The sequence below is a fragment of the Vulpes vulpes genome, unplaced genomic scaffold, assembly GCF_048418805.1.
Source record: "Vulpes vulpes isolate BD-2025 unplaced genomic scaffold, VulVul3 Bu000000676, whole genome shotgun sequence".
Classification (NCBI taxonomy): domain Eukaryota; kingdom Metazoa; phylum Chordata; class Mammalia; order Carnivora; family Canidae; genus Vulpes; species Vulpes vulpes.
The window spans coordinates 141,007-163,020 of record NW_027325740.1 but is presented as its reverse complement, the minus strand read 5'-3'; the positions used below and the strand labels follow the sequence as shown (position 1 = coordinate 163,020).

Genomic DNA, 22,014 nt, shown 5'->3' with positions numbered 1-22,014 from the left:
CTCACCAAGCCTGCCCAAAAGAAGTTTCCTCGTTCCCCTTTCCCTTTCTCCCGAAAGAAAGACTTAAAAACCCTCTGACACACCTCCCACACCCTTAGTGAGTGTAAAATAAAGTCCCACTCTGGGTAAAAGTTGTGTTTTTGTAGAGTTCCTATCTTTCCTGGACCCATGTCTTCCCAGATGGCTCTCCCTTACTCCATGCTGATGGGATGTTTAATTATTCATTCAAAAATATTAATCACTCATGAAGCACTGTCCTAGAATCTTCCTGAGTGTCTGAGACAGAGACCACCTGTGTCTCAAGAAAGTTGAAATGTGGTAATCATCTAAGGGTGACAAGGCTTAGGCTAACTCCAATAGATCTGTATGGGCTCCCTGGAGAAGACTGGGACTTCTAAGGCACCTTGGCTCTTTGAGAAAGAGTGATAGATGAGCGATGTCTGCACGCACATGCAGTGAGGGACGTCAGAATGGGAATACTCGCCACCCCCAAAGGACAGTCTCCAATCTGGATCCAAATTCTGGCTCCTTGTCACTCCTCCTAAGTGAATTTAGGGAAGTCTTAAGCTCTCTCACAACCTCCTGAGCAGTTTAACCTTTGGAGTGTTAGATAAATATTTTAACAAGGAAGTGATGATCGCTAAACCTAGCAATCCTAGCACATAGAGGTATTTTATGTTCACTGATTTTAAGACAGGACAGAGTGGGGGATGAGGAGGAGACATACGAACCAAAATAATGACCGTACAAGACAGAAGAGATTTTAAGAGCAGTAAGTATGAGTAACGCCATGGGAATCGAAAGCCATCTTCCAACTGAGATCATTTCCCTGGTCTTGAAAGGTGGCAGCTGAAAGGAAAGGAACAGACAATATGAAGTCTGAATGGGTGGAGGCAGAAAGAGTGGGGCATATTCATGGGTATATGGTAATGTAAGAGAAGCCAGGAAGGAAGGCTTGATCAAGGACAGGGAGCCCTGCATTCCTGGCTAAAAAGTTGGAATTTTAATAAAACACAGAAATCTCCATAGCAAAGTCAAATTTCACAGCAAACTAGTGCGATATTGTTTGCATTTGGGGGAAAAAAAACAACTAGCAGCAAATGTTGACAGTACCGTTCCACATGGGATACCAGCTGGGTTATGCTGGTACAGGAGCATCTTCTTTGTTCCTAGTAAGCCTAACTAGTCTTGACAAAAGTTAGCATTTGTGAGCACTATTTATGTATTAGGCATATGAATGTGGTGTCGACAGCTTCACATTAGTACATTGAGGCAGATCATACTATTATGGAAACTAAGATTTCAAGAGCCGATCTGCCCAATATCACGCATTTTAGTAAGTGGTCAAGACAAGGCTGGAACCAGGACTTGAGCCCAGGTTTAGCCAGGACATCAAGCACCTTGATGCTACTGTGTGATTAGAAGCTGAGCCGGTTGACAGACACATGAAAAATGCTCCACATCACTCGGCATCAGGGAAATACAAATCAAAATCACAATGAGGTACTACTTCACACCAGACAGAATGGCTAAAATTCGCCAAGTCAGGAGAGGACCGATGCTGGCGAGGACGCAGAGGAAGGTGAGCCCTCTTGCACTGTTGGTGGGAATGCAAGCTGGTGCAGCCACTCTGGAGAGTAGTATGGAGGAGGTTCCTCAAAATGTTGACGATAGAGCTACCCTATGACCCAGAAATTGCACTACTGGGTATTTACCCCGAAGACACAAACGTAGTGATCCAAAGGGGCACCCACATCCCAATGTTTATAGCAGCAATGTCCACAATAGCCAAACTATGAAAAGAGCCCAGATGTCTATTGAAGATGAATAGATAAAGAAGAGGTGGGATATATACAATGGACTACTACTCAACCATCAAAAAATGAAACCTTGCTATTTGCAATGATGTGGATGGAACTAGAAGGCTCAGAGAAAACAATTATATGATCTCATTTGCATGTGGAATTTAAGAAACAAAACAGGATCAGAGGGAAAGAAAGGAAAAAATAAAACAGGATGAAATCAGAGAGGGAGACAAACCATAAGAGACTCACTCTTAAGTACAGGAAACAAACAGGGTCACTGGAGAGGAGAGGGGTGTGGGGGAATGGGGTAACTGGGGGATGGGCATTAAGGAGGGCACAGGATGTAATGAGTACGGGTATTATATAAGACTGATGAATCATTGCTCTCCCTCTGAAACCAATAATACATTATATGTTAATTGAATTTAAAGAAAATTGAAAAGAATTAAAAAGAAAGGAGAAAAGCTGGGGCCAGTCAGGGAACTAACTAGAGCCTAATAACACAGGGGCTGTCGACGGGCTTTTAACTCAAGATTTCACACAACGAAAAAGTCTAAATAACACTGAAAACATTCAGAAAGAAAGGACTTCTTTGTTTTGTGGTCAATTAGCATTCATTCCTGTCTGTAATATAATAATGGAAAAAGCTTGGCAGAAATGTGGGTGCTTTCACAGAAAATTGAAGTGTTCCTGGCCACACCATTCCCTCCGTAAAAGGATTCTTCTTCATTGTAGGTCGCACCTTTCACCTTTCTTCCTTTTCCTTTCTGGAGAGAACTTCTGTAGGTTTGGACGCCACGTCAATAAAGAAAATCAAAACTGATGGTGTTTTATGTGCCTAACTCATTTTTAGGAGGATTCTGTGGTTCAGGGTTGTTGTTTGTTTCAAGATGGGAGGACTCGCAGGCCCTGGACAGGTTTCCCTGGTCTGGACAGTATTTCCTAATCACAAAGGATGCTCCGGCCACAGGACAGGACCCAACTAATTGGCACAAATCACCTTCCTCCAAGCAAGAGACAGAGCTTAACTGTTCCAGAAGCAAGTGAGAATAATGGTTGAAGGGTAGAGCATGAACATCTCATGATGGACCAAAACTCTTTTCAAAATCCAAGCCAACAAGAACACACACCAGTGTCTTGGGAGTCCTCATGTCAACCCTGTGGATTACTTTACAGTTCACGTTCATTTTTAGGCAATCTCTTTCAGGAGGAAACATGCCAGTTATATCAGACTGAACCACATGAAATTGCTATTTAGCTATCATTTTGCCCACAAAAACGGTCATTTCACACAAATCAACCTAATTATAATCATAGCAATGCGTAGTATTCTCAAAATGTTTCCTATATTTATTTTTCAATTTACACGGGGACACTGGGTTGCAAAAATAAAAGGAGAAAATACAGCACATACTAAATTCTTAATATATCTGTTGAATCTTCAAGTATATAAATCCTAGTGATGCGACGGCCTTGCTCAGATCCTAGGCCCGCCAGGAACAAACTTTCTAATGTCAGAGTGAATGCACTTTAACACTCTGAGGTTGGGTTTCACTAAGCTTGAAGAAATAACCAAACAATTCCACTTGATTTATATATGTACATTTTTATTAGAATTCTTCAGAACTGTCAACAATTGGACAACATACCAGGAAGAAAAAAAAAAAAAAAACACATGGAATACCAACATCCTTTAAACTTGCACCGCTTACTTATTTACACATAAAGTTACTGTATATATAAAAAATATTTTCAAGGACTCATGGGCTTAGGAATATTCAAAAGACATTATTGCTACATTTCAATATTTACAAAAAAAGCCATAAAATAATTTCAAACATTAAGCCACTGCAAAGAAATATCCGATGTAAAAAAAAATTATAAAAATATAAACTTTCAAGAATATCCAAGACAAAACTCTCAGTGAAGTGCCCCTGAAGTACCTAGACATCTACAATTAACAACCACTTTTCTTACCATAATCAAAGTCAATAGAAACACAAAGGAAAGTTTCTGACAAAGGAGAGCAAACAGCGACAATCTCTTACGTGACGACAAAACCCCAAAACCTGTTACCTTTGGAAAGGTGCAAGAGTATAGAACTCCAGTGCAAATGGTTACTTCCAGATAAATGACCACAATTCTCTAAAATGTAGTCTAAGGGACCCAGGAGGGGGAACCATGAAGGCAGCATACCTGAATCTCGCAGGACAACACACGAACCTTACCGCAAACACGTGGACCTCTGACAGTTGGGCAGTGAGTTTTTTTTTTTTTTTAAAGTGAACTCTAAGAATAATATCCAGGCTACAGCATAAAGGGTAAAATTTAAATATGCTTTAGCGGGAAAGTAGCCTTAGGTCTAAGGAATGGGTACAGTATATTGAGTCTAAACAACAGAGTGCTTGAAGTGTAGGTGGACTGCAAAAAAATATTTAAGCACTCTGCTTCCTATATGGACGCTATGTAAGCTTTTGGGAAGCTCCTCTAGACAGCTAGGTTCAGAGAAATGAGCAGTACTGATGATAAAAGCCAAGCTACTCTTGGGCTCAAGGCAAAGAACACCCCCCCAAATATTTTTCTACAAGCACACACATACGCATACACGCGCACACACACACTTATATAGGTACTGGCCCGGTGTCCAGGACATGCCTGCAGTTGGAGGCTGGATCTAAATTTAATTTCTGGCTACCGAAGAATCCGAACTAAAAGAGCACTGTATCGTCACTCCCGCGGGAGTCATGCAGTAGTAAATCAAGTCACTTTTTCAAACGGCATCAAATCCATTGAGCGCAATGCCATTCTTTCTGAAGCTGGTAGGCTTGTTCTGGAGAATCTGCAGAGCAAGTTCATAGACTACAAAAGGAGATTTTTGTGAAGATTGTGCTTGGCAATTATGTATTTTTTTTTTTTTCCTTAAAAAAGAAAAAAAGAAAAAAGAAAAGAAAAAGCACGGTTTCCTTCAATCCTGTCTGGCTCTTCATCTATTTCTACAACACAGCAGACTTGAGCCAGGGTCGTATCCAGAAACTACATCTTGTGGGTCTCCGCCCCCCTTCAAATATAGGAACATGTACAATTTATAGATGAGTATATACAGATGCTGGCTGGGGAGGCCTTCTCTCCAATTCTCAGCGTCCTAATAGCAAACTCTATTTACAAACCAGGTCAGTAGTACAAAGGCTCATGCACAGCAGCGAGTCTTTATTCATGCTCAGGGAGCATTTTTCCATGGCCTATGTCTCATTCCCAGCATGAAATACTAGATTTCTTAAGCCCAGACATTCATAAGCTTCTGCCCTTTGTTCTAATAACATTCCATTTTCCACATCAAGAGATCAGGTTTCAGCTTCTAATCTTGCTGCATCATCATATCATTATGGATGGTTAGGAGGCCCAAAGGCGACCACTGCCATTTATTCAAATAAACTATCAACTGTGCTTTTCAAACAGAAACTGGAGAAGCCTTGGAAAGGACTCGGGGTGTCTAGCCCATTCCATCCTCCCTTGCTCCAAGTCTGTATTATTTTTTTTTCATTAATGGGGGCTGCCTTGCTATTGGGAATACAATATGCAGTCTGAACTCTTACAACAGGATGGTGGCTGATGACAAAAGTCACTGGCCACTAGTTAGAGTGTGCTTGTAAAGAGGGAGGGACAGAGGGGTGTCCGCTACCCTGGAATAGGATGCAAGCCGAAGGAGGACAGAATAACCAGTATAGGAACCAAAAGAACAGGGATCGCTCTTGTTGGGGAGACCCCCGGCACTCCTCCTGCTTCACACATCTTCGTGTACCAGCAGAGGCTGGGTGGAAGACGCGCTGCTGCCCACGGAATTGATCCGCACGGAATGGTCCACCACGGGGCGCTCTGGGTTGGGGCTGCAGTTCGCGAGGTTGGAATAAATCTGAGGAAAACAAGTCCACAGTTAATATGCCAGTCCCCACAACGGACACAGCAACCAGGGGGGGGGCACATCTGCATTCTCAGATCACAAATAACTCACAAAGCTTCTTAAGGAGAAGAGATTTACAAGACTTTCACAGCCAAAACCCCATATTGATGAAAGAAAATATAAGCTTTGTCTTATTCTTCGTTTCCCCCAAGGTCTGATGCATAAGAAGTGATGGCCAAAAAAAAAAATTTACTTTTTTGCTGGGACACATATGGAAACAAGTACTATCTAACCTATTAAATGGGTTTCTAAACCTCTGTAGCCAACTATAACCCAATGGCTGATGTCATTTACTGGGGAATGGGTGGCCTTCCCAGGGGCCCTCTGCTGAGAATTAAACATATAGGTGGGGAATGCTGTTTAATTTGAAACATGCTCTGACACCCAAAAAGAGCAAGCTTTAACCCCAAAATACCAGTGGTATGCTTTTAGAAAGGATAGCTCCAGGCCAATCCATCCAAAAAGCAGCTTTAAAAAAATCTGAGTTAAAGTAAGGATCACTAATTCTTCCGTAAGAGGGGGAGGAGAAATAATGGATTTGAGTTTTTGAATTCCACCCCTGCCCCCCCAAATCACTGGCAGGGATCTCCCAAACTCAAAAAGCTCTTCATGCTATATGGCTTGTGGGCATGACAGCTAGCTGCCATTTCTGGCTATGCTTGTTTGAGCAGAAGGCTTATTTCACTGCCGTAACAAGCTGTCTTTTCTGTGCTTTTATTCTAGTTCATGTTACCCCAACCGTCCCAAGGCTGAATGGCCCGGACACGTGAGGCAGAGACCACGCCGACCCCATGATCAGCATTTGGGGTGGGGAGGAACCATGGCAAATCTGTATGGCAGGCTCAGGACAGGGGTTGGCCCGGAAGAACCTGTTTCATTGCCTTCCTAGACTCCCCGAAGCCCAGTACACTGCTTAAGCCAAGGAGAGAAGGGGTGGATAACAGAACCCCCCGAGCCTGAGAACCCCAGGAGAAAGCAGGGAGGTTCTATGGCTGGCGGGAATGAACTCACATGATTGGTGCTATCTGAAATCTGCTTCTCAATTAGCTGCACGATCTGCTTGAACGTCGGCCTTTTCAGGGGATCAGCATCCCAGCACGTCTTCATGATGTCATACCTGCAGAGCGAGGACCATTTCCTGTCACTCCTCAACGCCCTTAGCCTGGCTTCTCATGGTGCACGGTGTCATGCGACAGTCTCAAAAATAATTCCAGGGCCATGCAAACTGGACGTATCATGCATGAACTAAAACACCGTGCATGTGAAAGGCTGCTGAAACTTTCTGCATATTTGGTGACAAGAGATTATGAAAAGAAGCTACAAAAATGACATTTGATCACGACACGTCATAGGAAGGAACCAGGAGACACTGCTGTTTCAAACCATGAAACCCTAGTGAAAACCCTCAACACTCAGGTTTCGGTCTTTGAAAAGGAAAATAAAAGGGGAAGCATGATCTGAAGGAAATATCTCGGCCCTTACATTTCAGCAGGTGCATGCTCAGGGCTGAGCATCCGGAACCCTTCCTTGATCATCTTGTAGAACTTTGAATCGACTGGCATCCCAGGGTAGGGGCTGCTTCCTGAGGCACAAACGGTTTGCAAATCAGCATTAATAATAAGCAAGCAGGACCCTGCTAACCCCTTAAAGAAGAGCTCTCGCCCAACCAAGGTGCCTTTGCCCAGGCGTTTTACCTAAAGAGAAGAGCTCCCACAGAAAAATCCCATAGGACCAGACATCACTTTCAAATGTGTACACACAGTTGAAAATGCTCTCAGGGGCCATCCACTTCACAGGTAGCCGAGCCTGTAATGGAAGCACAACAGATCCGGCAATGTTAATTAAGAAGCTCAAAAAAAAAGAATAGAAAGTATTCCTACAGACATCGCTCCAGCTGAGGGGGTGAGGGTGAGAAGGTGACGGCCATCTCACAAAGGCCTTTTACCCTATGACCTCAGAGGACTCCTCCCCACTTCTGAAATAGGTGGCTCACATGGTACTACCCTCATCTTCAAGATGGGGACATTGAAGGACACCTGGGTGGCTCAGTTTGTTAAGTGTCTGCCTTCGGCTCAGGTCATGATCTCGGGGTCCTAGGATCAAGTCCCACATGGCACTTCCCGGCTCAGTGGGGAGTCAGTTTCTCCCTCTGCAACCCCCACTCTGCTCATGCTGTCTCTCCCTCTCAATTTCTCTCTTACAAAATCTGTAAAAAAGGCGGGGGGGGGGGCACCCTGAGTCCATACAGCATGGTGGTTAAGGGCACAGATGTCAGAGACAGACACACGGGTTCTATTCTTGGCTCCACCACTGGCCTTGATTAACACAGATTTGTTAGTTGCCACTGAATATGTTTTCCCTTTTTTCCTTAATAAGAGAAACATGGTCCTCCTACAATAAAAACTATACATTCCCAGCTCCTTTGCGGCTTAGCAGAGCCATGTGACTCAGGGTCAGGTCATCTGTTGGAAGATAAGAGACTTCTAATAAGACGTGATAAGAGACCACTAAGTGGGAAGTATGATATGGCAGGTGCAGGGAAGCCTTCTTAAGACATGGCTGGCGTGTGCCCTTTGCTCTTTTCCTTCTTGTCCCTCCTCCATCCTACCTCTGACTCTGGTGGCTGGCTATCTGGTGGCCATCGTGGCCCAAGGAGGGCCACACCAGCGATGGTAAGAAAATAGAAGAGTAGATGGACTTGGTCCCTAGTGCTTCACAGAAGCTCTACACCTGCCCTGGCCTATGGCTACGACACTTCTTTGACTCTTCTTTTGGGTTTTCTCTCACATGAAACCCAAACTATCCTTTACAAATACATTGCAAACGTCACTTAAGTATCTGTAAGTAAGCCTCAATATGTTCTTGTGTCAAGAAGAAATAACGTTTCAAATTTCATGAGTCATTTTGCGGGTTAAATGAGATCGTGTGGGTGGCCAAAGGTGCTTAGCACAGTACTGCTGACTCACTAATCTCTAAGCAATTGCCTCGCATAAGCAGACACACAATGAACAGTAGGGGCTTATGGTGACCATGACTATTCCAAGGTGGCGAGCGGCAGTTCGGGTTTTAAATTCAACAGCTGAACCTCACATCCCAAACCCTTTCTGCTAAAATTGAGCCAAACTTGCTGTGACTATTCCTCTTATAGACACTGTGGGTTCTTGGATCTTAATCTACCATAAAAAGCTACATCAATCCTTCTCTTAATCCATTTAGGGTTGAAAACTGGGAAGACCATCTTTTTTATAGCGTTAAAGTTATTTTAGCCAGCAGGAAAAAATAAAGTAAGAAAGAGAGCAAGTGGGTGCCTTGGTGGCTCAGTGGTTGAGCATCTGCCTTCAGCTCAGGTCGTGACCCCAGGGTCACGATCAAGTCCCGCATCGGGCTCCCCATAAGGAGCCTGCTTCTCCCTCTGCCTGTGTCTCGCCTCTCTCTGTGTCTCTCATGAATAAATAAATAAAATATTTTTAAAAGATAGGAAAAAAGCCTTCTAGTATCCCCTTCCCAGATTTTATGCTAGTAGTCCCATGGGGGCTCTTAACCTGAGACCTACTACCGGTGTCTTGGGTTCAGGGGCCTGTGAAAGACCTTTCTGAGAAACCGACACAGGGACATCTCAGTGACTGGATATAGTGAATTTGGGGTGGTAACAAGCTGTGTGAGCTTGGTGAGGAGAGATTTGTAATTGGTTAGTTCAATGGCCCTGAGCTGGAGCCCCCGATCTTGAAGCCAGGTGGGACCTAACCCATCCTTTTTCATTCCAACTATGGTCACTAACCAGTAACAAGCTAGTAAGAAGCTGCAGCCTAACAACCACTGTCATGATTATTTATATTCCAAATCAGCCATCTATAAAGAACAGTTCGGAAGAACAAGTGCCATGTATTAGCTGCAACGTGGCTGGCACTGTTTTAAGCACTTCACATAGATTAACTCATTTAATCCTCACAACGTGATGAGTCAGGTGACAGTTATTATTCCCAAGAGGAGGAAAACAAGCAAAGTTGAGAGGCACTGGGTAATTCTTGCCAAATAATAACACACAGCCACTTAACGATGGAACCAGATTCAAACTGGGGTAGACTGGGTCCTGAACCTGCTGCCTTCTTCCTCGTGCCCTTCATTCTTTCTTCCAATACTGCATGGACCAGAATGGAGAGAACTTGCTTCCATTAACCCTCATAATGATGGAACCTAGTTTTAGAAGAGGTTTATTCGAAATGCATGCATTGAGGGGCACCTGGGTGGCTCAGTGGATGAAGCATCTGCCTTCAGCTCAGGTCATGATCCCGGGGTCCTGGGGTCGAACCCCTGCATCAGGCTCCCTGCTCGGGCTATTTCTCCCTCAGCCCCTCCCCCTTGCTGGTGCTCTCTCTCAAATAAATAAATAAATAAATTAATTAATTAATCAAACAAGGAAAGAAATACATGATTTGATCAGGAAGTAAAGCCAGCAGCATTTCTACAAAACCAAGTCAAGTACAGAGATGCCATGGTGATGGAGGAGAAAATATTACATTATCATAAGGCACATAAATAGTTACCTCCAGAAATAAATCTGGACTGGGGAAATGGGCCTGGGCAAATAGATGTAGAAGAATACATAGATACAGGACTATATGGCTTCCCATACTAATGGGACGTTGCTCTGGAGATCGTGGGCTCTGGTTTCAGCCTTTACCGACCTGTGTCATCTCAGACTTAGCTGATGCTTATTACTAAAATATATAAAATAGACTGAGTTTTAGTTTCTCCAACGCTGAAAATGTGAAGACACTGCACTCCAATGCCAGGGGCTTGTTCTGATGCTACATGGAGAATTGGCAGGGACATAAAGCACTTTGAAATAAAATCACTATGTTCTCTAACCCAATTATTACTTACGAACCTATTTAATATGCTCTCTATTGATTAGAAGATCCAACATTCTACATACCTAATTCTGAACATTATCTTAGATTTTAATCTTTTGCGCATAGCATGTCAATCTCCAAGTTAAAATTCCCCTGCTGTGACCTTCAGGCCCACATTTGTTTCACTTGAACAAAATAGAGTTCATTGCTATTCTCAGGCTATAATGAAAATTAAGGCTATTTCTGTTTCCTTCACATGCCCCATAATTACACAATTAGAATTAGGAATTCTATTATCGGAATGTTAGTTGTAGTAATGTTCAGCCTACCATGCAAATTTTGCTGAAGTACACTTAATTTGACTGCTAAAATACATGGTATCTCAAAGGTAGGATTTGCATTAGGAAACTCATAAAAAGCAATTCTTAGAAAAACTTGAAACTAAAATCCTTCACTGGACTGTCAAGCAGAGTGGGTACTCACGTTTCCTTTGACCACATAATTAGAATCATTCTTGATGTCTCTGGCTAGACCAAAATCACAAATCTTTGTGATTCGACCATGAGTAAGGAGGATATTTCTAGCAGCCAAGTCTCTGTGAATACACTATTAGGAGAGTGGGAGAGAAAAAGAAAACCATTTACATTTATTTTAAACTCTTCAAGAATGAAAACTCTGTTCAACACGAGAATGCTGCTATGTCACACAAATCCAGTACCTTGGCTTTGCCTTGAAACTCTTCGGTGCACCAAAAATAAAGATCTAAATTATGCTCTGAATGATGTTCAAAATTTGTGTTTCACATCGTTTAGGACCTTAATTACGATAATCACTTTCCAAACCAACTCGAATAAATTTTTTTTCTTCTTATGACTCGCTTTCATTCATAGGAAAATACATTATAAATAGTCGTATCATATTTTTTAAACCAAAACCTCATTTTTCATGCTTCTCTTTGTCCTTTTATAGAGTTTTTAAAATGTCTTTGCAACTCCAATTTGATGTCTCCCGAGGACACAGGGAAGAGGCTCTTTATTTCAGCCATCCTATATCCCTCTTTTAGTTTCGTAATTGTTTGGAAATGTCACCAATGACACTTAAGGGTAGGATCTGTTCCCTCCTCCTGGTCTGCTAGTCTCATTTGCTACTGAATTCCTCTCACCCTTCCAGAGACCATGTTCCTTGCTTTGGTTCCTTCGTTCTCTTCCCATTTCTACCTTTGTCCCAAATGCTTATTATTCTCTCCGATTCCTTATTCCCCCACACTTCATGAAGCCACACGATATCTGAGGCCCCTCTTCAACAAGACCCAAGCACGTGCTTCACCAAGCACTGCAATTGCATGAGGTACCTCCTCCCTTTGCTGATGAAACCATTCTCTATTTTCTAAGAGCAGCTCCTGTATTCTAAGAGCCAGGATTTTTAAATGAATCTGCTGCATTAAAAAAAAAATTCATAGAAAGTTCATTTAGACAGGCTTACACTTTAAAGCTTATAAATGAGAATAGGAATTCCAAAAAGATAGCGGTTGGAACATGAAGAAATGAAATTTCCCCTGTTTTAGGTTACCACACTTCAAAACGACACTGTGCATTCTAACTATGAACTCTAAAATGCGCCGCTGGGGTTAGGGGGTTTTGGGGGTTGGCACGGCGCGGGGGGGTGGTGGCAATACTCCTCGAGAACCACTTCCACTCACATTCTTCGAGGCCAGGAATGCCATGCCCTTGGCCACCTGGTAAGAAAAGCTCAGCAAGTCCTCTAGATCTGGAGCCAACTCATCATCTTCCATGATGGCGGGAGTCACATCTCTTTCTATGTATGAGCCTGTTAGGAGAAGAAGGACTTTCTTAGCAATTAAGCCTCAAAACTTGGAAAACAGAAGACAGCACAACAACAATACCAAAGGTTGGTAATAAGGAACTGATGTGACCGCGCAGGCAAGTCACCCACCTAGCGTTGAGGAAAGTTAAGTGCCCAAGCACCAAGTTAATATTCACAGGCTGGGGCTTCAGGGGAGAAGGATGGTGGATAAATACACAAATCTCCTATTATTTTCTTTTTGATGTGTAAAATACATAGTTGATACACATATATCTTCATTCGTGCAGTGAGATGCTCCTATACGATAACGAACACTCTCTCACCCCAATGCTCACTTGGAACCCTGACCTGCCACTGACCAGTGGCTTTGCCATCGGGCCCTCCTAGAAAGGAGAACCAGGGGAATCCCTGGGTGGCTCAGCGGTTTGGCGCCTGCCTTTGGCCCAGGGCGCGATTCTGGAGTCCCGGGATCGAGTCCCGCGTCAGGCTCCCGGCGTGGGGCCTGCTTCTCCCTCCTCCTGTGTCTCTGCCTCTCTCTCTCTCTATGACTATCATAAATAAATAAAATAAAATAAAAATTTAAATAAAAAAAAAAAAAAAGAAAGAAAGGAGAACCAGTCACTATGGGGCATGGTAATGTATTTCCCAGCAGTATGAGTAAGCCTTTGTAAATGAAGCTGTTTTTATTATTTGATAGGTACCCACCTATTCTTGCAGATCTCCTTTTGTCTGCCTTGGTTGGCACAACGTAAGAAACGCCGGGTTTCATGTCCATGTATTCATTAGTACTGTCGCTGCTGTGAGAGATGAAATATCCATCCATCAAATTATGACTGAATAAAATGGGAAAATGGGGGAGTTCCCATGGGGCAAGCTCTATCTCCCCACTGCCTTTTTACGTAAGAGGCTGATTTTATTCAGAGAAAGTATTACTAGGTTTGAATGAAGAAAAGCTTGTTCATTATACAGGAGTTTTTAATATTCAACATCAGGGCCCGATGCCCAGGAATGAGACGGTCTCTTTTGTGTTCATAGATGGGACTCAGGTTAGAAATGTCCCATCTCTTGACACCAGAGGTGTAATGGGAAACAGAGAACCATAAACAGTATCCCCTGTTCCCTCAAAGTCTCTAAATTAGCCCCAAGAGACAAGATGAAAGACACAAGAAAGACGAGAAGAGCAAGAGCTCTGAGATGTGTGATGGGGAGGAAGGCAGGGATCGCTAACATAGAGCGACTGATGGAAGAAGGTTTAAAAAAACCAAGTTTAGTTCAGATAAACACCAATAATTTGGATGATTTTCTGAACCATCTGGACCTCTTGAATCTGCAACATTTGGCTGGAAAGTCTTCAAGATTTCTAGTACTTCCTGCTTCTGATTAGCATAGAAACACTATGACAACAATCTCCTTCAGAGTGTGCTGGTGGTTCCAGTCCCATATGGGATCCCAAAGCACAAAGAACACGACATCGGATGGAACAATTTGAGCCATTATTTCAGCAAGTTGAAAAACATGTATGGGGCCAAGGTTTTAGAAATAAGGCAAAGTGGCTCATTTATTCACATAAGGAGCATATGCTCTGGAGAAACTAACAAAAGGTGGTTTGTAATGTGTTTTTACTACCACTTGACACTACCCAAGTCTATAGGACTAAAAAAAAAAAGGAAAATGAAAAGGCTTCACCTGGGGTGAAGAAACCCTTTAGTCAAGGGGTACAGAAAAGGTCTTTAAGAAGTAACCACCCATCAATAATAGTTGCTGAGGCCTTCTTGAGGGCCTGGAGCTAAGTTTAAGAAACACAGTCTTGCCATCTCAAAACGTAGGGGACAGAACGAATAGAAAGGAGAGGAAAAAATCCACCACACAACTTCAGAAATATAAAGTATAAGGGATTGGGCATGATGAATAGGATTTCTGTTGGGCTGGGTGCATCTAGGAAATCTTTCTCAACCTTTGGAAAGAACAGGCAAGGCCAGGCAGAGAGGAATCCTATTCTGGTTGTTAAGCCACACTAATTGTTCTTAAAGGAATCTGAAGCTCTTTGTACGTCATTCAAATTCAGAAGGATATTAAAGAGGAAAAGAGATGAAAATAAGGTACAGAATTTTTAAACACGTGCTAGAATCGTGCCTTTTTATAGCATGACTGAGTTTTTTTTTTTTTTTTTTTTTTAAAAAAGAAGGGCAAGGTATACGGAAATAATTCAGCGGTAGATGGTGAGAAACCTACGTGCAGAGATATGTTCAGAGCTCTTTTGCCACTCCGTTAAAGGTTTTCGAGAAATTTACCGAGACAACTTGACAGACTTTAGCATTTTCCCTACAAACAGTGTCTCACTGCAGAGATCCATACAGTACCAAGCCCAACAGAATAAATGAAAGGACACACGAGAATAGAGCCCTGATAAGTGAAAGAATTATTCAAGTGAACAGAACACTTTGAAAAAAAAAAAACTAAAGATGCATTAAAAAAAAATCAATAAAAATCTAAGTTCAACACTATTTAAATCTTTACAAACGCTATTCAAACTTCCTAAATTGTTGACGACACCTAAATGATTTAATAATTCTGATTTGGCGCCTCAAAGTACCTCTGTTCATTTGTTTAAAGAATCAGCCTTGATTGCAAACCCTTTCGACCCCCTGAACTGCCTGTTGACAGCTATTTATGTAAATCAGTCTTACCAGGAAGACTCCTTTGAATGCAGAAGGTTCTTATAAAGTGCCACTTCTCCGTGATCTTCCTGCTTTGAGCAAATAAATGAATCACGTTTCCTTCGCAAAAAATTCAAAAGATCACCATAGCAACAATATTCAATAATGACCAAGGTGGGCCCTGCAGATATGTAAGAGAAGGTTAAAGAGAGGTGAGCTCTCTAGACGATCCTGCCCCCTTTAAATAGACTCAGGGGCCATCATGACCGTTTTCATTCAGGTTCATTGATAAGGCAAATACTTAGCAGGCTTAGCAAAAACCAGCATTCTGAGGAGGACAACTCAACAAGTAAGCCTCCTTTTACCCCTTCCTAAGTGAGGTCAGTGCTCGGGGCCTGGCCTGACTTACATCCAAGTTACCAACTTTCAACAATATCCTACGATCATCATAATTTCCTGCACGAATCCTTCCATCCACTTCGGTCTGCAACAGGGCTTCACGCCCTCTCCTCATGTTATTATGGAAATGATGAAGGGCAGAAAGTGCAGCCTCAGAGGAAAACCAATGGCACGGGATGGCCAGCTGAGATGACCCTGGAGAGGGTGAGCACCTGGCACGCCAGGACACCACCTGCCTTCTGAGCACTACCGGCCACCAGTGTTTCCAGGGCTGTAATTAAACCTCACGCTGCAGCTCTGAAGTCAACAGGCACCCGATTAACTTGGGCAGGAATTTTTACCAACAGGTCATGATGTGGAAGCAACATTTATGGGGCTGTTTTAAGAAGTAAGTTAAGCTGTCAACTTGACCGTGAACCTCAATACATCTTGAGGAATGGCTCATTTTACACATCTCTGTTCCTTTAGACCAAAAGGTTTTCTGGAAACATCACAGAAATCCTTGATGGAAGGCTCTACCTCAGAATTGCTTCCAACTGGAAATTTACTTTTTTTTTTTGCCCAGGTGAAGTGTTTGTCTCATTTGGTGTGTACTGGAGAACTTGCAGGCTTCAAAGTCTATCTTTAATTATGGATAGTAACCCTTTAGTGACTAGATATGCTCCAGTAAAATAGCTTGAAAGATAAAAGAAAAGTTTTCTGGAGGAGATGAGAGGTTCTCAAGATCCTCAAGAGGTTGATACTGATGCAACGCCCATGACAGTAACAAGGGTATGTCCCCATGATGATAAAACTCAAATATACATTCTTAAGAATGGCTTTTGGGGCAGGGGTGTGAAACATCTACAAGAGGTAACAACCCGGGTAAAAATCTTGCAATAAGATATAACCAAGCACTGTCGAAATCATATTAAAATCTCCCCTCTTTAGATAATTTGAAAGATAATGAAAGTTAATTTGGTCATGGCCCTACCTCCAACGGTGCATGCTCCAAGAAGATTCACAATATTCATATGATTACCGAGGTAACTCAAGACTTTAAGCTCAGACATTAGTGCTTCTCGTTCGGTTAAATGGGCACTTGCTAAAATCAGAAAAAAAATTTCATTTTAGCAAGAAGCAAATTTGGCAAGCCAATGTTGAGGGCATGCAGCCACCTGCAGAAACTTACGTTTGAGCATCTTAACGGCAACGGTCATGGCCGCATCCGACTTAATCAGGCCATATGCAGTGGCTTCAACCACTTTCCCGAAGGCACCAGCACCCAAAGTTTTCCCTGCAGAAAGGAAGAAAAGAGTAAGGGGTGGTGGTAGGACCAAAGGAGCATCTGGGTAATTTCAAAGTCAACAATCAAGGAATTGTGAAGGAATTAAGGACAAATCCAGCTAGAGACATTTCTCTATAAGGTGCTTTATGTGGAATCTATCAAAAGTGATGAAACTTCACAGAAAATACTTATTGTCTCAGTTGGAACAGAACAAAGGAAGCTAATGGGGTTCCCTAAAGTCATTGTTACATGTACACAAAAAAGGTTACATGGAAAGCCCCTGTTTCATACTGACCAAAGCTCAGCCTGTTTCTGGGAAACTCCCATTTGTGATCGTAAGGAAGCTGTGTTGGGTCTATGTAAACATAATTGCTTCCATTGATCTCCTCAACAACCTTCCACTGTACTTCATACATGGGTTTCTGGTCGGGGGAGAAAAGAGAGACAAATCATCTTTTAATGAATAACATCTCGATCATTATAGCACTTAGGGTAGAGAACAAATGAATGATTACCTGTAGATATTTGTAGGTAAGAATCATCACGATAATGCACATCATTCCAGCTGCGATCACAAAGCCAATCAGCAAAGGTGTGAACAGGGTGTGGGGATGGATTTGTTCTAAAATGAAAGGGGAATGTGGAATCACAACGTATTAGCAGGGGTGGAGCTTCATGACAACCACCTGACCCCAAACTCACCCATCCCCCACCTTACAGACCATGGCAGGATTCAAAGCCAAGGGCATCTCATAAACTCCTTGCCTTGCTAATACTACCTTCCTCTGGTTATTCAAAGGGATCTCTTGAAGGAACAACTTCAAACCAGACTACTGTGGAAGTTGAGATTTCTGTAGCCCACAAATAATTTTATGGCTGTTTTGTCAATAAAAAGCAACATTATAAATGAGCTTTGTATTTCAACTAAATTCCTGCCTTGGACAACTTTAAGAAGTTTCCTTTACGGATAGTTATATTTTCTTCCTTACGCTTTCCTGTATTTTCCAAATTTTCTACACTGATAAGAATTTCTTTTACAACCAAGAAAATATCTTTAAAGTGTTCTTTTCATTGCCTGAGGGGGGGAAAAAAAACCTGTGATGAAGAACAATGTAAGATTCTTGCCCTCATTACTCAAAAACCGGAAGTATACCACTTATTGGCACACATCTTTGCCAACTCAAGAAAACAAAACTAAGCCCTGGGAATGTAGATGCCCAGCTTCTTTGTCTTCCAGCTTCATACCAATTCATCAATGTATCCACAAGGATCATTTAACTTAATGTTCAGAGGTAGTCCCTCATGAATCAAATCTGACAGACACGAAAGAAATGGCTCACTGACGTAACTTCATAAAAGGCAATGTTAACTTTCTTGTATAGCATCCAGCAATGTGTTCAAATACACGATTTTCAAGGACTAAAATTTTAAACTCAATTTAAAAATTTTAACTGCCCTAATTCTGGTTATATCTGGCTGTGAAGCAAATATAATTCCCTATTTTCTTTCCCCGCCCCTTTTCAGTAGGAATGACTGGAAATACGCAATTCACTACATACACACACACACACACACACACACACGCAAGCGTACATACATACGTGCATATACACATGTAAATATATATGTATGTGGTTAAAATCGCTGCGTACATGTTATTAACAAACTAGTACAGGATGAAACGTAGTGAGTTTGATGACAGCATGGTACAATGTGGAAATTACCAGAAATGACATGGCCATTGATGGAATGGACTTAATCATGATTGATATGGCAGGCAGAGCCTAAACATCCCCTTAAATTGGATTAAAAAGAAATATACCTTTGCTGTTACCTTTAAATGCAAAGTTAAAAAAGGCAGAACTCCTGCCTACATTGTTGTAAGCCCTACACTCGACTGTGCCATTGTGCTTGAAGGCACTATAATCGATGGAACTCTGAACCACTAGTTTTCCAGACGGTGACAGAGACGAGTTTTGCATCTGCACATCCATTGGCCCAATAGGGACAGAACATCTAGAGGGAAAAGAAAATAACAGCCCGGATTTACTCTAGGAAAATCAATCAATCAATCAATCAATCACATTGGAATTGGCATACATTTAAAACTAAGGGAGTGGGTCATAATCAGAAATGTCCTTTTTCAACCAAGGGTGTGAGGATGCATGAGCACTCCCCTGGCGCCGTGAGCAAGAGAAGCAGGGCGGAAAGGAAGAAATGGGGAGTGAGACAGGAGTTTGAATCTGGATTCAAATACCTGTTTTATTGACAAGCTACTTAAAACCCTCCAGGACTCCGTTTCTACAGCTAGAAGGTCGGGATGGTAATACCCACTTTGGAGAGTTACGGAAAGGGCTGGAAATGAATGGAAGAAAGGGAGCTGGCACACAGTAGACCTTTATAAAGTAACTGTGAAAGGGTACATGCGTGAGGGTTGAAAAAAGAGCTTAGAGGAGGAGAGAGTTCAAGTCTACAAGGATGAAGACAGAACATCTAGAGGGAAAAGAAAATAACAGCCCGGATTTACTCTAGGAAAATCAATCAATCAATCAATCAATCACATTGGAATTGGCATACATTTAAAACTAAGGGAGTGGGTCAATCACTTTGGGGAGCGGCCCCCCAAATCCCAGCAGCTGAGATCCTGATCCAGGTTTTAGAGGGAGACAGAGGCCGGACCACTGGCTTGTACTCCAGGTAGCAAAGCCCATCCATCAGGGGCTGGACCCCCATTTTAAATTATGTCCCCCATATACCTAATATTTTTCTATTCCCTTATACCTTGCTTTATTTTTCTCATTAGCACTTAACTGTTTATTTCATCTTTTGCTCACCTCTCTCTACCCATTAGATATAAACTCACAAAGCTGGGACTCCGAGGTGTGTTTGGCTCACTAGACCAGGGTATGGCATACAAGTGGCACCCCATAAATATTTGCTGTATGGAGAACAGTAACTGCTGGGGTTACTTCCACTGTAGGGGCTTTTCCAGGGGCCTCGGGTCCTTCTTACTGTTCCCCGAAGAAAACATTCCACTAAAACGCCGCTGAAAACAACAATCCTACGTAACCTCTTCCAACGTGTTGTGATAAAAAGGACTATTCTGTGAGAAATAAAATTTCTATTATTATCCTGACTATTCAATTGTGATGTTACACTGGGCTTTTAAAGCCCGAGCGCAAAATAGCATTTGATGGATAAAAACAGCCATGGTGACCCCATTTTCATCTTCAGGTAATGTGAAAGGACAATTTAAGGCTTAAGTGCAGATTGGAAGGGAGAGGAAGCACCCTGCCAGATGTGCTCTGCTCAGGGGCCGGGCACCTAATCAAGGAGAAAAAAAAAACCTTTTAAAAACACGCAGCTTACAAATGCTGTATGTATGTTGTAACTGCACGATCATTACTTTTTGGTAACTTGGCAATTAACTTCTGAGGCAATTTTTTTTCATGAAAACTACAGCCACATCTCCCACACACATTGCCTCCTGTGTACAGAATGGAAATCTAATTACTCTGTCCTGGAAAATTGCTTTATCTACCTGCAGGCTAGAAATTGCATGATAAATCCAAAAGATAACCACCAAAACAGAGAAGTAAGTCACTCAGTAATCATTTCTCAGCAAACAAAATTAATGTCTACCACGAAAAATATAGCAATTATGCCCCCCTTAAAAAAGCACATGGATAGGGGAAAAAAAAGGATAATCAAACAAAGCTTTAAAAAAAAGAATCTGAAAACCTATCTGAAGTTCAACTACCCTGCTGTCCTTCCCTCGTGCACGTTAAGTAGTAGCCAGAATAATCCTCTCACCTCTGCTCAGCTCCTGGACAGAAATACCAATCTACTGCGGGCTCTGGGAATCCTGCAACCACACACTGGAGCATGCCATTCGTGAGACTTTCATGGGTCAGGATTTCTGGTTTTGCTGTAGGAAAAGAGAAATGGCCATAGGTCAGACTGCTGGAACACCTCACCAAGGCTCCCCTCCACAGTTTCCAAATCCTTAGAACCTTCTTGAGTTTGAAGAGGACCCTGAGGGAACATATTCAAAGGGGAGCATCGGAACCAGTGAGTGGAAGGCACAGGGAGGCAGAAGCGAGGGTCAGACCAGGAAAGGGTTTCCCCCGTTTAGAGCTGCCTGGCCCCATTGTGGACTGTCCACACTGCAGGTGAGAACTCCCTGTTTGGGGTCGAGTGAACGGAGGTGGGGTTCGCAGGACCCCTGGCCGGGTTTCTGCTTCCAGTTGGGGGGTGGGGGGCAGAATTTGCAAGACTGCTTCTAATCCAAACTTTAGGATTCCAAACTGTTGTGAAGGTGGAAATCGTGTTTAAGATTCTTGCCATCAGACTTTCAAATTACTGAACCTGTCATAGAGAATTTCAAGTTATGGCACAGACTGGGATGGATAAAATTAAGAGGAGTTCTAGGAAATGAGAAGCCCCCCACCCACTTCCCCCCCTCCAAGAATGTCCTCTTTTTTAGGGGTGGGGGCAGAAGGCAGTGGGTGGAAATAAAAGAACTGAATCACCCTATTTACGGAGAAGCCAAAACATAAGAGTAAAATACAATATGGGCTTTTAAACTCCAAATTTGTATTTCAAATGCAAAATATGGACAGAAAATTTTAAGAGGAAACCAGCCCAAGAGTTTTATTCACATGTCTATCTAAACCTGTATATAATCACTGAAAAAGTAGGTTGTATCAGCAGGCATGCTCTAATTTCTGGGGAACGACAATAATCAACTGATATTCATTCAATCAAGGGTGCCTAAAAGCACTGCAAATTCTTGAGATTATTTTCTAAAGTGAAAGGAAAATGAACTTATTACATTCAGTTGTTCTACAGGAAATATAAGTGAAGGGGTCTAAGCCTTGGAGAACGAGTAAGCCGACCTGTAAGGATCTGATGGCAGGGGCGGGGATGCGCTCACCCTGGATCCTCAGTATGACATCAGACACAGAATGTGATGCACCCCACTGTGTGTGTGGGGGGGGGTGAAGGGTGTCCTGCCGCCGGCTCCCACGTTTACCAATAATCTGTCCCTCCATCAAGCCTCCTCGTGTGTCATGTGGGAATAACAACAGTCCCCATTTCATAACGATGCTGGGACAATTAAATGAGATGGAGCACCCAAAGGAGGAAGAATGTTTCGCAGACCCGAGACAGTTTTATTAACCATTAATTTATTAACGATTCAGCTATCATTTCCTATTTTGGAATACCTACCCTCTCTGGTTACCCCTCA

At 42.5% G+C, this 22,014-nt stretch overlaps 1 protein-coding gene across 7 annotated transcripts in view; it reads right to left on the bottom strand.

Moving 5' to 3' along the window:
- Window positions 1–3,391: 3,391 nt before the first annotated feature.
- Window positions 3,392–22,014, bottom strand: part of LOC140596728 (mast/stem cell growth factor receptor Kit-like) — a 75,453-nt gene continuing 56,830 nt past the window's right edge. For 4 of the 7 annotated variants that reach the window (XM_072745215.1, XM_072745213.1, XM_072745216.1 and 1 more), the window contains exons 9-22: window positions 20,577–20,691; window positions 18,598–18,779; window positions 17,279–17,385; window positions 17,059–17,185; window positions 16,668–16,772; window positions 16,470–16,580; window positions 15,128–15,278; window positions 13,146–13,237; window positions 12,316–12,443; window positions 11,100–11,222; window positions 7,458–7,569; window positions 7,246–7,345; window positions 6,775–6,880; window positions 3,392–5,715 (exon numbers count right to left, since the gene is read on the bottom strand). In XM_072745215.1, coding sequence (XP_072601316.1) covers window positions 5,587–5,715; window positions 6,775–6,880; window positions 7,246–7,345; window positions 7,458–7,569; window positions 11,100–11,222; window positions 12,316–12,443; window positions 13,146–13,237; window positions 15,128–15,278; window positions 16,470–16,580; window positions 16,668–16,772; window positions 17,059–17,185; window positions 17,279–17,385; window positions 18,598–18,779; window positions 20,577–20,691 — 1,688 coding nt within the window. In that variant the 3' untranslated portion in view covers window positions 3,392–5,586. Of the gene's footprint in view, window positions 5,716–6,774; window positions 6,881–7,245; window positions 7,346–7,457; window positions 7,570–11,099; window positions 11,223–12,315; window positions 12,444–13,145; window positions 13,238–15,127; window positions 15,279–16,469; window positions 16,581–16,667; window positions 16,773–17,058; window positions 17,186–17,278; window positions 17,386–18,585; window positions 18,780–20,576; window positions 20,692–22,014 lie in introns of all 7 variants that reach the window. The other 3 variants (XM_072745211.1, XM_072745210.1, XM_072745212.1) reach the window with 1 other exon arrangement.